Source organism: Taeniopygia guttata, chromosome 7, assembly GCF_048771995.1.
Source record: "Taeniopygia guttata chromosome 7, bTaeGut7.mat, whole genome shotgun sequence".
NCBI lineage: Eukaryota > Metazoa > Chordata > Aves > Passeriformes > Estrildidae > Taeniopygia > Taeniopygia guttata.
Genome location: NC_133032.1, coordinates 23,160,972 through 23,175,052, shown reverse-complemented (window position 1 = coordinate 23,175,052; position 14,081 = coordinate 23,160,972). Strand labels below are relative to the sequence as shown.

The 14,081-nt window shown below is 40.6% G+C and overlaps 1 protein-coding gene and 1 long non-coding RNA gene across 6 annotated transcripts in view; one reads left to right on the top strand and one right to left on the bottom strand.

Moving 5' to 3' along the window:
* LOC140684581 (uncharacterized) overlaps window positions 1-13,784 on the top strand; it is a 28,624-nt gene extending 14,840 nt beyond the window's left edge. The window contains exon 2 of the long non-coding RNA XR_012057021.1: window positions 6,622-13,784. This is a non-coding gene — a long non-coding RNA (uncharacterized lncRNA). The remainder of the gene's footprint in view (window positions 1-6,621) is intronic.
* Window positions 1-14,081, bottom strand: part of SATB2 (SATB homeobox 2) — a 131,518-nt gene that overhangs the window by 101,432 nt on the left and 16,005 nt on the right. For 4 of the 5 annotated variants that reach the window (XM_030277768.4, XM_030277766.4, XM_072932406.1 and 1 more), the window contains one exon: window positions 6,678-6,854. In XM_030277768.4, coding sequence (XP_030133628.1) covers window positions 6,678-6,854 — 177 coding nt within the window. Of the gene's footprint in view, window positions 1-6,677; window positions 6,855-9,655; window positions 9,797-14,081 lie in introns of those variants that run through there. The other variant, XM_030277770.4, reaches the window with a different exon arrangement.

Sequence of the window (14,081 nt, the reverse complement as noted above, 5' to 3'; positions counted from 1 at the left end):
ATTTCACTTACAGTTGTCATGAAGTTTTGTAGGGTAGGCAAAACAGCGATTTGCTGGTAAATGATGTATATAGGGAGAGAAATAAATATTTGAGAAGCCCTCTTTTGACAAACATCAGGGAGAAAGACAAAGAATACAACTCAAGCAATGAACAGTTCAAGAAGGAGCAGCTTTTACAAGGAAAACTTTGATCTGGATGGCTGAGTATCAATCACTGCAAGAAATCCAGTCTGCTTAGCAATCTCAGACAAATTGTCATGGAATTGCACAGCAGTTTACTGCAAGATGTCAGTATGAGCCGTATCCCTCACACATATTACTGTTAAATTATTTGATTTTGGCCTTTTATAATGCCACTTGCAAAACTGGAGAGAAGAAAGAAGAGTTTACACATTATAAATACCCCAGTAGAGGCAAGAGGGACAAAGGGGATTACTAAAGGTAGGGAGCTGTTAGAGATGGTGTAAAACTGAACTGATAAAAAGAAATATGAAGAGCATTGGGCGAGTTTCTTTCATTTGTTTTGGGGTGTTTTGTTTTAAATCATACTGGTTTAGCAGGGTGAGAATAGTCCATGTCTAAGGAGTTTGAGCTCAGAGAAATACAGCAGCTTTCCATAGATTGACAACTCTGTTAGGTGAGACCAACACGCTGTCTCTATTATAAAGTAAAGGTAAAAGGTGGCAGTAAAGAGTGACAGTCAGGAAGTGACCCAATATTTAGCTGGTTGATCACTGTATCGTCTTGTTATTTAAGGTATTATATCCCCAGTGTCTCTCCTATTTATTAAACTCTTCTCACTAGAAAATCTTTGATCACATGAATAGGGAGCCATGACTCAGACATGAGTGACAGTGGGCTGAGGGGTCAGAAAATCCCAGATTATAGTAGCCTCATAATTTATTGCACATTACTCACATAAGAAATCTGAACTCAGATTTCCTCTCATTTTTTTCCCATACTGCTACCTTGCACTTGTGTAGAAAATAGCATATCTGATCTTCCCAGCTACAGCAAACTTGGCTGTACACATCAAGCACAGTTCAGCAGGGTTTAGCCACACTTTTACTGCACCTTTCTTGATACAGAACTATAAAACCAGCTTGTGCATGTCTGTTCAATACAGCCCCCAGCTGGTATGTTCCCCTTTACCTGACATTCAGCTGGAAGCTATTGAGGTTCTGGAGACAGCACAGATGGGGATATTTCACAGGATCTTTCCCTACTAATCATCTGCTCAGGTCCTTCCAACTGCCTCAGAGCCCTACCCTCTTGTACCAGCTTAGGCAAATCCATTCTCTCATCGGTATTTACACCCTTCAAATATTTGTACACATGGTTATAATCCCATAAGGGGCAAGATGGTCATGCTGCCCTCACAAAGGCTAGCCTGAGTGAAGGAGCACAGCACTCGGGCTGCCACATTCTTACACACAGCAGCCTGGGGCTTGGAATGATTCGCTGAAGAACACGGTGTGACACAGAGCTGGTCTGTGCTTTGAAGTAATACTAAAAATCAGGCCACAAGTGCAAGGGGCCTCCAATTATCAGCAGAGAGCAGGGCTGAGCACACGCATTTAAACTCTTGAAGGAAATGAACACACTTGCAGCCTGGGTTATTTCCTGCCCCAGCCATGTGCATTATCAATCCAGAGGAGAGTTCTTAACATGTCTGTGCTTTGGTTTCCTTCCTACACAGTCAGGAGAGCCACCTTTCTCTCCTACTGCAGCTGACTGCAAAGACAGCTCCATCAGTGCTCCAGAAAACAGTTCTCTGTAGAAGCACCAAAGCCAAGCAGACCTGTGACTGCAAGCAATATCAGAGCTTCACAATCAGGTAGCTGAAGCAGGACTGGAGTAGGTCCTGAGGTACCTCTGGATGTCAGCTACTCTGGCCAGGCACCGACTGGCCCAACAGAATTCTCCTCTTTTCCACTCCAGTGACGTAAGGCTGACCAGGGCTGAGATATCTGATCTCTGCTCATTAAGCCACAATCCTCAGAGAGCATCACTCACCTCTGAGTCTAGCTATTGCAACTCCACATGGCAAGGTATGATACTTAAAACCTTCTTCCTTAGTTCTCTTGTACTACACCTTCCCCACTGACCACTGCCAACCTCTCCTTTCAGCCTTCCACTCTAATCACCTACACACAGCTCTATCAAGCAGAAGTCCTCCCCCCTCTCCAGTCTATAGACAGCATTAGAAGAAACTGGGCACAAGAAGAGAGGTCTCTGAGGCATAAATGCAAGGCACTGCCTCTTGCATTGGTCTGCTCAAGGTAATGAATTGCTTAAAAACCAGAGCTTGACAATCGCTGTCTACAGCGACAATGATGGGAAGGATCTCTTGCTCTGTGTTAACTTCCCTCCGCTGTTTTCTCACTCCTCCTCCTGTTCAACTTGACATCCAAGCACCATTTCACTCTTCTGTACACCCCTTTCCTTGCCAAGGCCACACACAAGCTAACCCAAGCAAACCATCCTGCCAGTGCCTGGCTAGAGCTGCCCCAGAGAGCAGTCAGGGCAGGCACTCCACACTGCCCTGGCCAACACACCGAACTCGAGTACCTGACAAGAGAAGGCAAACTCCATTTCAATGACCCATTCAGCTCTGCTAACTTCTGCAGACAAAGCACATCAGTTCCATATACAAACTCACAACAGCTAACAAGGAACCTGTCAAAAGAAAGAATGCATATCCACAGGAAATCACACTATTTTCTTTTTCATGTGGATTCTAAAAAAGTAGATACCAAAAGCATCAAACTAACACTGTTGTTCTTCCACCCCACAGAGGAGGGAATCAGCTTTCACAGCAGGTCCCAAAGCCACAGGAGAGCACAAAGGGTACACCAGATTGCAGCTACTTTTATACTACTTTGGTCCCAGCACTCAGCACTGTGTATTCTATGTACTTCCTACCAGTTGCCTTCTCTTACATAGCCCTGGTAAAATACCTCACCCAAAAGAAAAAATTTTCATCAGGGCACATAAACTTCATTAAGCTACATATAGAACAGGTGTCCCTTTAAAACATCACTCTTTTCCTCTCTAAAAGGCACATGTAGCAGGTTCCCTACTGTCAGGTGTAGACTCGAGTGATGAAAGAAAAATACATAAATGTTTATTAAACCTCTGTTGCCATTTACACCACCAACTTTCACACCCCAGTGCCAAGCTGTTAACGAATTCCCATGCTGTTCCAGAAGACATTTCACAGCTCCTGTCAGAAAAGGGAAGTTTCACGAGGGCAGCACTCGCTGGAAAAGTCTCTGCTCCCACCACCATCAACAAGAAATCACAAACAGCTGTTTGTGGAATAAATGTGTTCTGCCCAAACTGTGTGGGAATAAAGAGCTTCTTCCAGGGAGGCATGGGGCCACCTTCATATATACCTCCTGATATATTTTTGTCCCAACACTGTTCATGCTAAGACTTACCAATTTACCAAGCAGGAACAAAAATGATCCGTAATAAGCCAAGTACATGAGGCTCAGGCCAGGTGACCACTGTGTGTGTGTTACAGCTCAAATGTTCAGACGCAGCATCACTCCTTGGGGAGCTCTGCAGCTCCAGGCTGCAGCCCAGGCTGGCAGCCCTACAGCAGGGCCCCTCCAGACACACAGCCCCCTCAGGGAGGCACATACCACCTACCACTCTGTGCCATGCTTCCTTTCTGCCAGCCAGGCTTTGCTGTGCTGCTGTACAGCTGGGAAGCTCAAGCCAGGTCCTGCACACAAGGCACACGCCAACTTGAGCCTCAGCAGCTCTGCAGGGCTGCCATGGGGAGCTGCAGCAAAGGCAGAGTGAAATCCTACAGAAATTCTCTCTTCTGCCACAGATCTTCTATCTGCCACAGAAGTCCCTGTTCTAAAAACAACAGGCAAAGACAAGATGCTTCTCACAGGATGAAGTGAATTCCCCTCGTCATCCAGCCAAAATGAAACAACTCAAAAGGTGATAACTGTTACAGGCTTAGTTACAGCTTAGACAGCTTTTACCAAAATACCAAAACTTGGACAAACTCATTTACTTTGTCCCTGGAGGACATGGGGACACCTACTCGTATCACTGTTTTGCAGAGCATGATGCTCAGAGCATTTTGAAAAATGCACCTGAGGGAGCTTCGACCTCCCATGCAGATCCTGTAATTCAGTTGACCATAAAAAGAGCTAAGTGACTATTTATTAATATGTTTTGCTAACAGAAATCAATTTCAAGCACTAGAATAGAAGTAGACTTGTCCTACAGCCATAATGAATAAAGTAAATAGCTTTATCTTTCCTACCTTTTTAATATCAGAAAGTTGTGTTCCCAAATAAATCCTTATACTAGCAATTTAGTAGCATGCTTCTGTCAACTCTAGTTAACAAATTAGGGTCCTATAGTCTATAAATTTTTCATTAAACGGAACAATCTCAGAAATCTATTGGCTGTCTCCACCTCTACCTCACCCCCCAGCTTACAGGCAGCTAGCACAGAGGCAAGATACTGCAGAACATGCTGCGTACTTCAGCTTCATATCTCAAGATCAGCATATATTTGTTGAAGATGTCTAAAAGATAATGATGGACTGACCCTTCAGTGTGAATGTAAATAACCTGACCAAGAGATTTGTTAGCTGATGGATGTTTAAGGTATTTTCTGTCATTCTAAATATTATACCATGTGATGTTAGAGGAATGTAATAGCTGCCTTAAAGATGAAAATACCCTAGTTTTTTTCTTTTAGACTAATTGCAATAATTAGAGATTCAGCTTCTATTTTCTAGTGGAGTTATTCAAGCAGCACATCAAGCGACAGACCAGCATCTGAACCTGCTCATTGTTAAAGCCCAAAAACGCAGTGGCCATTTCCTCCCTGCAAAGCGACTAATTTCCTTCATGAGTCAATCTGTCTCCTTCCCTCTATTCTCACAACAGAGTGATGCCACAAAAGCAAGGTTCCCCCAGGTGAAATGCTCAGCCTGTGTGGGTCACTGCACTGGATGACATGCCCCCCTTGGAGCAGGTTTTCTGCAAAGCCCATTCCCCTTCTGAAGTGCCAAGAATCAAATCTTGGCCACCTAATGCAGCATGTTCCACATGTTAGCTCACAACACATTGAGCAACTGTGTTAACTGAGATGGATAGTGCTGTCAAACAGAAAGCTGGCTCACCAGGATGGAAACAGTGGGATATGATTACCTTCTACATTCAGGAAAAAAAGAGTTCCTAAGATGATACAAAGCATTTCATTTTAAAACGAAAACAACTACCTTCTTGCAGGGTTTTTGCTACCATATTGTGTAAATAAACACATACACATAAACTCTGCCTATATGAAGAACCTGAGCCTCTCTCACAGAGCAGAGTCTGACAGAGGAAACAAATCATTATCACCCTGCTTGGATACAAGTTTGCACAAGGAGCCCATACGATTAACCACTGCCTGGAACTCCTGGATTCAATACCAGCATTGCTCCTTCTGTTCCCGTGTCCAAATACCTAACTATAAAGCAACTCAAATCAACAGAGAAAATTCAAATCCCCAGGCAAATTGCTTTTAAACTACTCTAAATGTGCACAGGTTTTATTGCTGATATGGAGAAAAAACAAACTTACAGGCTTCTCATCCAAAAGAATAAGCACTGAAATAACTTGTTTAGTATTATAAAGCCTCTTGAAATTTGAAGTTCATTCTGGAAAGATTTTTCACAACCCACCACCTCCTGCCCATCTCGCTCAACATTACAATGTTAGGTTTCGGTTTTTTTAAGCTTATATTTTGGGTAGAGAGAGGAAAGCTTTGTTTATTTTAAGATTTTGCTGCTAACAAAGAATAATCTCTGAGTGGAAGGGACTACAGTGCTTTACAAAGGGTTTTGCAGCAATATACTAGGTAAGTAAAAACAGAGATCAGCCTGCACATTTAGTCCTTAAACAAATTGCCATAAAGACAGCATGCATATATATGAAACCATTATCTACAATGCATAATTTAAAAAATGAAAGACTACAATATGCTGTTCAAAACTGCCCTGATGTCGCCCTAATTTTTAAGATTTTCTAAAGCTCTAAGTTTACATTCTTATAGAAAACTTTCTGTAAATAACCTATTGTTTTACATTCCCTCATAAAAACAAAAAAATTAATGTACTAGTAGTTTGCCCTAGTAGTTTGTACTAGTAGTAGTGTCATTAGAAACGTAGTATATTCACCCTCCAATCCACTGTCACCTTTAAAAAAGTATAAATATTAGAATCAGAAATAAAACCTCTCTTTGTTACCTTTACAATAGCAGCAGCTCGCATGGTATTTTCACGTGTCATATAGTAATACCCTGATACAAAGAGAAATACTGGATACCATCTGGCTGTACATCTAAAGGTTGTATCTTCTGAGCTGACTTCCTGGAAGCAGCAACCTGCCTCGTGGTGCAGAACAAGTGTGCCATGCACATCCTGACTGATCATTATCAACAGATTTCACACTTCAGCAAGATCTAGCTAATGCTTTCTAGACAGGCTAAAAATGTAGGGCTTGTTATACACCTAGTTTAGGATTAAGCAATTAACACAACTGATATAAACACTTCCAAGATTTGCTACCAATTTTCTAACTTTTTCCTTACATCAAGCAACCTCAGGTGCTGTCTTCTGCAGTGCAGAGAAGTGGGAAAAAACTATTGAATACCTTGTGCCTGAGCTGCAGAACTGTGGGAATACCCCAGAGCCAGGAGCGCTGTCTCCACCAGCTGGCTAAAGAGCACATCTTTGCGAACCAGAACGAACTCAGCATGCTCTTCTCGATTATCGTATTCAAGAGAGGCGTCTGACTGCTCCACCACACAAAAGACTGGAATCATCAAACCTACATGGAAAAAAAACACCAAAAAAAAAAAAAACCAACAAAGCATCAATAAGAGGAACATAAACTGTGTCATACATGTCTAATTAAACTTATAAATTAACACACCTCCTAGAAGACTCATCATAAGTGGAAATCTGCCTTTCTTCCTTGTGGGATAACTTTTGTTTTCTTTCCAAGGAAAATACTGAAGTCTCATCACTTCACTCATTTAAAAACCACACTAAAGCTCTAGAGAATACAGTTCAGGAACAGAATCATAGCCAGCACAACGATGAACAAGACTTACTAATAAGACTTTTTCAACACTGCAGAAGTTTTCTGCAGTTCCATGAATGTCTCTATTTCTTTCAGGTAATTTCTCCACATTCAGCCATATGAAAACCTGACCCACAAATGCTATTTCTGTTTCTCTCTACACAGTGAACATATGGAGAAATCAGCAGAGGCTGGTCCCTTTCGGGGGCTCTGGGATATTTGTGCATTTTCAGACCATGGCCAGTCTTCTCACTGTGCAAGGAAAATACTTTTGAATTTATTTTGTTGAAAATTATAATCTTGTGTTGGCAGCTGATGGTCACTCAGACCCAGAGAGACCAATGGCTGTCTTTCTGCTGCATCCATGAGGAGTGTGAGAATAACTCTTTTGGAAAAAGAATCAAGGATGAGGAGGAACCACAGAAGTGAAAAACCCAGGGGGTGGTCTGGATTCAATTTTGTTGTGTTTTATTGCAAATCTACTTTTGTGGTTACAGGATCAAGTTATCTATGGCATTAGATAAATTGTAAGGCATGAACTTTAAGGGATTCAAAACTACAGGCAGTAGAGAAATGTGCCAATTTGCAGAAACAGCCCCACAGTGCATTCCCAGAAGGAAGAGGGAACAGACTGAAAACCTACAGAACTGCATGGCCATTTCCACCACCTGCTATAGACCAGTCTACCTCTAGTCACAGACATTTTTTACATGGTTACATATCACTTGTTAGTCCCTAGGTAAACTAGAAAATATTGGTGCAGAGAACAATCTCAGCCTAAAGCGGTTTTCCAAATGTGCCATCTAAGGCTCATAATGTTACCAGCAAGTTCACCTCTAAATTGTCTTCTTCAGAATGAAATATAACCATTTCCAGTAGACAATAACTAGAAAAAAATATCTGAGTGTATTTATGAATTTCAGACACAAATCACTGTATTCCTGGACCAGACACTTCTTTAAGGGAAAAAGAAGAAAAAGCCACATTTTAGTTCTCCTTCACAAAGTCTATTAAATATTTTTGAGCTACTGTCAGTAGCTTCAAAACCTAGTATCTACGAACCAATAGCTGTATATCCCTTCAGGGGAGTCACCCTGCCCTAGAATAAATACAGTCATATCAGTATTTGCTAAGGAACTTAAATACTCCTTGTCTTGAATTTCAAGAAACTAGATCTACTTTAAAATATATTTCAGATACACAATTCTCATTTAGTGACTTATCTAGCACAGAGTGGCTCTCAATTTGACATTCTAACTGCACAAGCTACACACTACAATATCCACTTGATGTGTTTCAGTTCTTTGTTTTAAAACACACCTCAAAGTAACATGAAAGAAGGTTACAGCATCACATTGATACTGCTCCCTCTTCACTGCTTGATTCTGGGTTAAACTGATGCATTTTGCAAGTTCAAGCAGCCAAATTCTAACACATAGTGCTAAAAAAAAACTCAGTGAAAAAAAAAATCTCTAGGTGCTTCTGTGAAGAGACAGCACATGGGTGATCATGTTCCTCTGAAATAAGTGACAAAATTTCTTTTCCTATCAAAGGTTAAAATTTGAATTCTATTTGTCCATACACCATTTAACTAGTTAAAACAAAAATAAGTCTCTTTAAGTGACAAACTTCCAATCCTGTCGAACATACAGGCTGTCACAGCACTTTTGATGGGGCTATTAATGTCTTAGCAAAAGATTAAGATAATTGGCCAAATGCTGAGGCTGTAATATCAGTTGTGTAAATTACATTTTGGCAAGACAGAAAAGGTGGTGAAGCAAACTGATGAGAGGGATGTCACACTGTCTTTTCTGCTCCTGCTGGATGCTTTCCTTGTCATACAACAGTCTCTCCTTTTCAGCACAGGAGAAGCACCTTCTCTCTGCACTCATCCTTTACTGTCTGAGTACAAACAGGATCTCAAATGCTAGAACAGATGCCATACCTTATATTACTTTATGGATAGCACAAAGGACCCCACACAACTCCACCCATGATGACTTTCCGGCCCCTTCCTGCTGCCTATGCTTGCAGGAACCCTGCTGAAGAAATAGCTTTTGGAAAAACACCTCTGAACTCAGTGACCCAGAGTAACTGATGATAAACTGCTAGTAGTACCTTAAAAACAGAGAGCAAAGGGCAGGTTACCACATCTGTCTGATGTGACCTGATACTGACCCATTCTCATGCCTCTCACTATATCACCTGGAACCTTAATACTGATTTTAAAAATAAAAAGCAACAGTAATCAAACTTATTTCCAAGCCAATCTCACTCCAAGGAAGTTTCAACTGCTTTGCTCTCTATTTCACATGAGAGAGCTGTATCTCCAACAAACTTACTACCTCAAACGTCGCTGTTTCTTAATGTTATCTGAAAAGAAATGTATTTCAGTACATAGGAATCAAAAGGAAAAACTTCTGCAGACACCAACATGCTCTTTACATGCTGATAAACACCATGGCTTGCTCCTACATGCATATATTACACCTCCAGCTCGCTACAGGGCCCTTAGAGAAGAGCAATACAAGTTAGTCACTACTCACTGTCATCCCAGTTGAAGAACTTGGAGCAGTACGCAGCGAGCTGGAAACCAAGCATCCATAATAGTCTCACATGCGGTGCTACTGCAGTGCAAGCCAGCCTTACTTACTCATAAATCCTGGAACTCCTCAGCTCTTTCCCTAACGAGCCATCAGCCAGAATCCCTGTCATCCTCCCTCGCCTGTGCACACGCAGGCGGTGGCTGAGGTCCCCCGGCACTGAACTGACGTGCACCCGCTCGCCCAGCTTTAGAGAGAGGCTGCAGGCAGCGATGCTGCACCGCTCATGGTGCATGGCACACGGCACTGCTTTTCACAGCGAGAAACAAGGAGTTTTCCCAGGGCTAGAAAGGAAAGAGTTTGTTTCCTGAAAGGACAAACGCAATGCTAGTATGCACACAAAACAGTACCAGCAGTCGCAAATTATTCTAAAGGCTTTTACTCCTCGATTTTGATTAACGTAACTGACTCATGAACAGCTCTTTCATGCTTCCCACAGAGCTTTGACCCCATATAGATGGCATCTGCATAAAATGTCAGGGGAGCATAAACCAAGATCTACAGAAAGGCTTTTATAAGGACATCCATACACAGCAAGAATTCCATCTAACCAACGAAAGAGAGCGGTGCAAAACTGTTCCCACCATTACCCAGAAGAGGAGAATGGTTAGCAGCAACCAGTACCCCTATAACATACATCTTTAAAGCAAATCAGAGATGAGATTTAAGCTCTGCTGTTGCTTTCATGGAAAAGCTGCAATGTACAGACAGTCTCTGTAAATACTTGCACTTTTTGCCAAGATTCTTCTAAGGGCCAGAGAAATTAAGAAGAAAATAAATATGTATCAAAGAGACCAAATGCACATTTTTCTCCTCCTTGCCAATTTTAATCTATAGTTTTATTTCACTGGGGAGTAATCAATTATTTAAAAATGAAGAAAAGAGAAATAGGTATTTAATTAAAGAAGGGAAAACCCAAGATAGTCTGCTGCATACAGCATCCATTTTTACAAAAAAAGACTTAGAGCTAGTTAAAAGTATTATCAACCTGCAATCATATAGCTCCTGGAAAGCATTTTCAGTTGTAAGACTGCTAAGTAAAAGCTGGAGATTTCTAATGACAAACTAGAGGGAAGAGAATAAATTAGGTATTAAAAAGTCCTGCACTGTTTATTTTGTTTATTTGCAAATAATAATTGGTTCCCTACATGCTTTTTTAAGTCATAGATATAATATTATTGCACTTAACTTCTATGCATGGTCTGCTTGCACAGAAGCATCACAGGCAGAGCAGAAAGCTGAGAGCTCTTACAGCCATCCACCACTCCAGCCATTAAATAGGGAGCAGTGCATGGATGCTTGTGCATCTTAATGAGAATAAAATGAAGATCAACTAAAAAGAAAAAACACCAATAAAATTCATGTATTTTTAGAGTAAAATCTCCTTCCATCAGGACAAGTTTTGAGTACCATCTAGGTGTTCTTTAATTTTATCTAATTTGAACAATTTCCAAACATCACGTTGATTAATTTCAACAGCATGGTGGTATGGAAAGATTTACTGTACAGGGGTTGTCTAGCAGGGAATTAATAAAGAAGCTAGTTCTTTGCCCTAAGTAACATGAGGTTTTAAGACTTCCCAGATTTCTAGTGGGAATACTTCACAGCACAAGCATGTTTTCTTCTGGGAGTGAAACCCACCAAAATTATTAAAAACGGAGATCAAATGGTGGTGTCAAACCCAGAGGAAATCATTCTATAGTGGAGAGATTTTTATCAAGTTAAGAAAGTGGAAAATAAAGTTTTTGTTGCTGTTATGCTTTGGGTTTTTTAGGTTTTGTTTGTTCGCTATTTTTTTGTTTTGTTTTAAACAGAATAGACGCACATGCAGAATAATCTCCCTCAATGACAAAGCAAATTTCTACAGTTTGGAGTTCAGAAATCAGGGCATCTACTTGAAAATTAATAAACTACTGAAAATTCTTCATTACTTTATGTAGCAATCATTTTGCCTAGCAGAGACTGCAATGTGGGCTACTCTCTAGGCTGGCCTATCTACCACAGAGAAAAAAAAAATCTAGGTAATAGCAAGAGCAGAATCCACAAATGCTTATTTCCATGCACACCTAAAAACCATTGAAGTGCAAGCAACTTTGGCTGGACTTCTAAGATGAGACCCTTACTCTAAAACAGAAACTAAGAAGCCCAATTAGCAAAGCATGGATTGTCCGTCTTGAGGACATTATCTAGATGAAGACTCCATAGAGTTAACAATAACGCATGCTTCCACAACTGGCAGTAACCACAGGAAGCAAACTACAAAAATTTCCTAAACCTAATCTGCTTCTGTTTTTTTCTTTAGAGAGAGACCTCTATCCAGCAAAGGCAGTCATGGGGAAAGCAGAGTCCATTTATTTATCTCAGCACTGCAGTAGATCTGACCTTACATATACAGATTTGGTATTTTAACTGTCTTTCCCTTTCTTCTAAATAAATTTGAAAAAGAACCTAAACTGAGAAAAATGCTTTAAAAGGAAGAAATTGGCACAGGAGAGGTTTGCAGTTCTCCTTTTCTCATCCTGCAGCTCTGATTGAAAAGGTAGAAGTCAATTCAGTTTGACAGCTTTCATTATGCAGAAATACCTGAATTTCTGCACAAAGATACCATCCTGCAACCTGAAGTGTAGCACAAATCCATTATTTACCTTCTGAAAATCTTAAACCCATCATTAAATTCATTTTAAAAAAGGAAAAGAAAAAGGGAAGCTTTAAAGCCTCAGTGTTCCACATCTTCTAAACAGTGTAAACTGCAAATCCTGAAGTTATCAGAAATTAAAATCTAGTTAACTTGTTAATAAATCAGGAGGTTTCTACTAAAGACTTGACTACCTGAACAAACATAAAATCAGGGAATGATTTTGGTTGGAAAAGACCTTTAAGATCAAATGTAACAATAGAAGATAAATACTTCATTAGAAAAATTAACTGTACTCCAAAATGTAGGATATTTTGTCCAGTTGGCTGGGGCTTTTTCAAGAGGAAATCCACCAAACAGCATCTGGAAAAAAGGTAGGTGCTTTTTTTTAATCTCAACAATACTTCTGTTTAGATCACAGCACAGCTATAGCTGATGGTGATGTGGGATCTCCAGAAAATCCTGCAGAGTCCAGCTGAGGACTGCAGATGCAGGAGATACAAGGACAGACTAAACAAGCACAATCGCACCATTTCCACAGGGCCACACATACACGACTGTTCACGCTCAAGAAGGATCTGGCTTGAAGCAGATTTGAAGTTCAGCCCGTAGCAGTGCAATTCCATGATAAAATGGAAGAGACAGAGCTCCCTCATTTCAGCGAGCCTTAGGCATGTCCATTAAGGCTCACTTTCAAGTTACACCATAAATTACGAATACAATTAAATCGGACAGAATATAAGTTGTTGGCACTTAACTTATTTACAATAAATGCTTGGTTTGGGTAAATGGACTGTGTTCCAGCCTTTTACTTATCAAGCACCAGCTTACAACAGCCTTATTATGAAGCTGAGAATTCTTTCACTGTAAATCTTTTTTAACAGGGACTGAAGGAATGACTTTGCAGTTGTTTCTCACTAACCACTCGGAACCACGTGAAGAAAGCCGTGTGCATACACTGACAGGCGGCCAGCGGGAAATCGCTATGTCAAATACAGGAGACTGTACCAAGACCTTTGCCACTGTGCAATCCTATGTAGCATCAAGCACCTCATTACAGCAGAAGGTTTTGTTTAAAACCAAGGACCCTACTTTCTGCTAATTCTCTGCTCTCCAGTGTGTTCTAGACAAAATGCAAGATATCTGATTTTGCATATAAGCAGTAATGTGATGCTGTTAAACTCCTACTCTTCATGGATTTATAAACCCGCTGCAAATAATTTGTTCCAGGATGCAATTTAGTAAAAAAGAACTCAGTCCACAGATGATTTTAATACAATGTTTGCCAAAGAAACAAAACCATGTTAAATAATATTACATTGTAGAATTTTTCTTCTTAGGAGGGCCAGAGGAAGCAAAACTAAGGACAATATCTTTCTACTCCTCCTCGGCTATTTTTTCTGGCTTTACATATTCAATAAATCTGTAGGCAGGAAATGCATTGCTACATTTTATATTTTAGCCAATGGCGAATGCAAACCACAAGGTATTATTTACATCTTTCTTCAGCTTCCAGTCCTTTCTGTGGCTTCAGTCTCCCAGCCACTGCAGCTATCCCAGATCTCAGAAAGTCTTATAAATAAGTCACTACTGTCTCTGCAGATGTCCTCTGCTTCTGACAGCTTAACTACCCAAAGAATACTTCTCCTAGCTGAAATAACAGCCTTACTGTTTAACACAAAATATTTCAGGCCACTATCCCACCACAGAAACATATTATGAAACTCATAACTT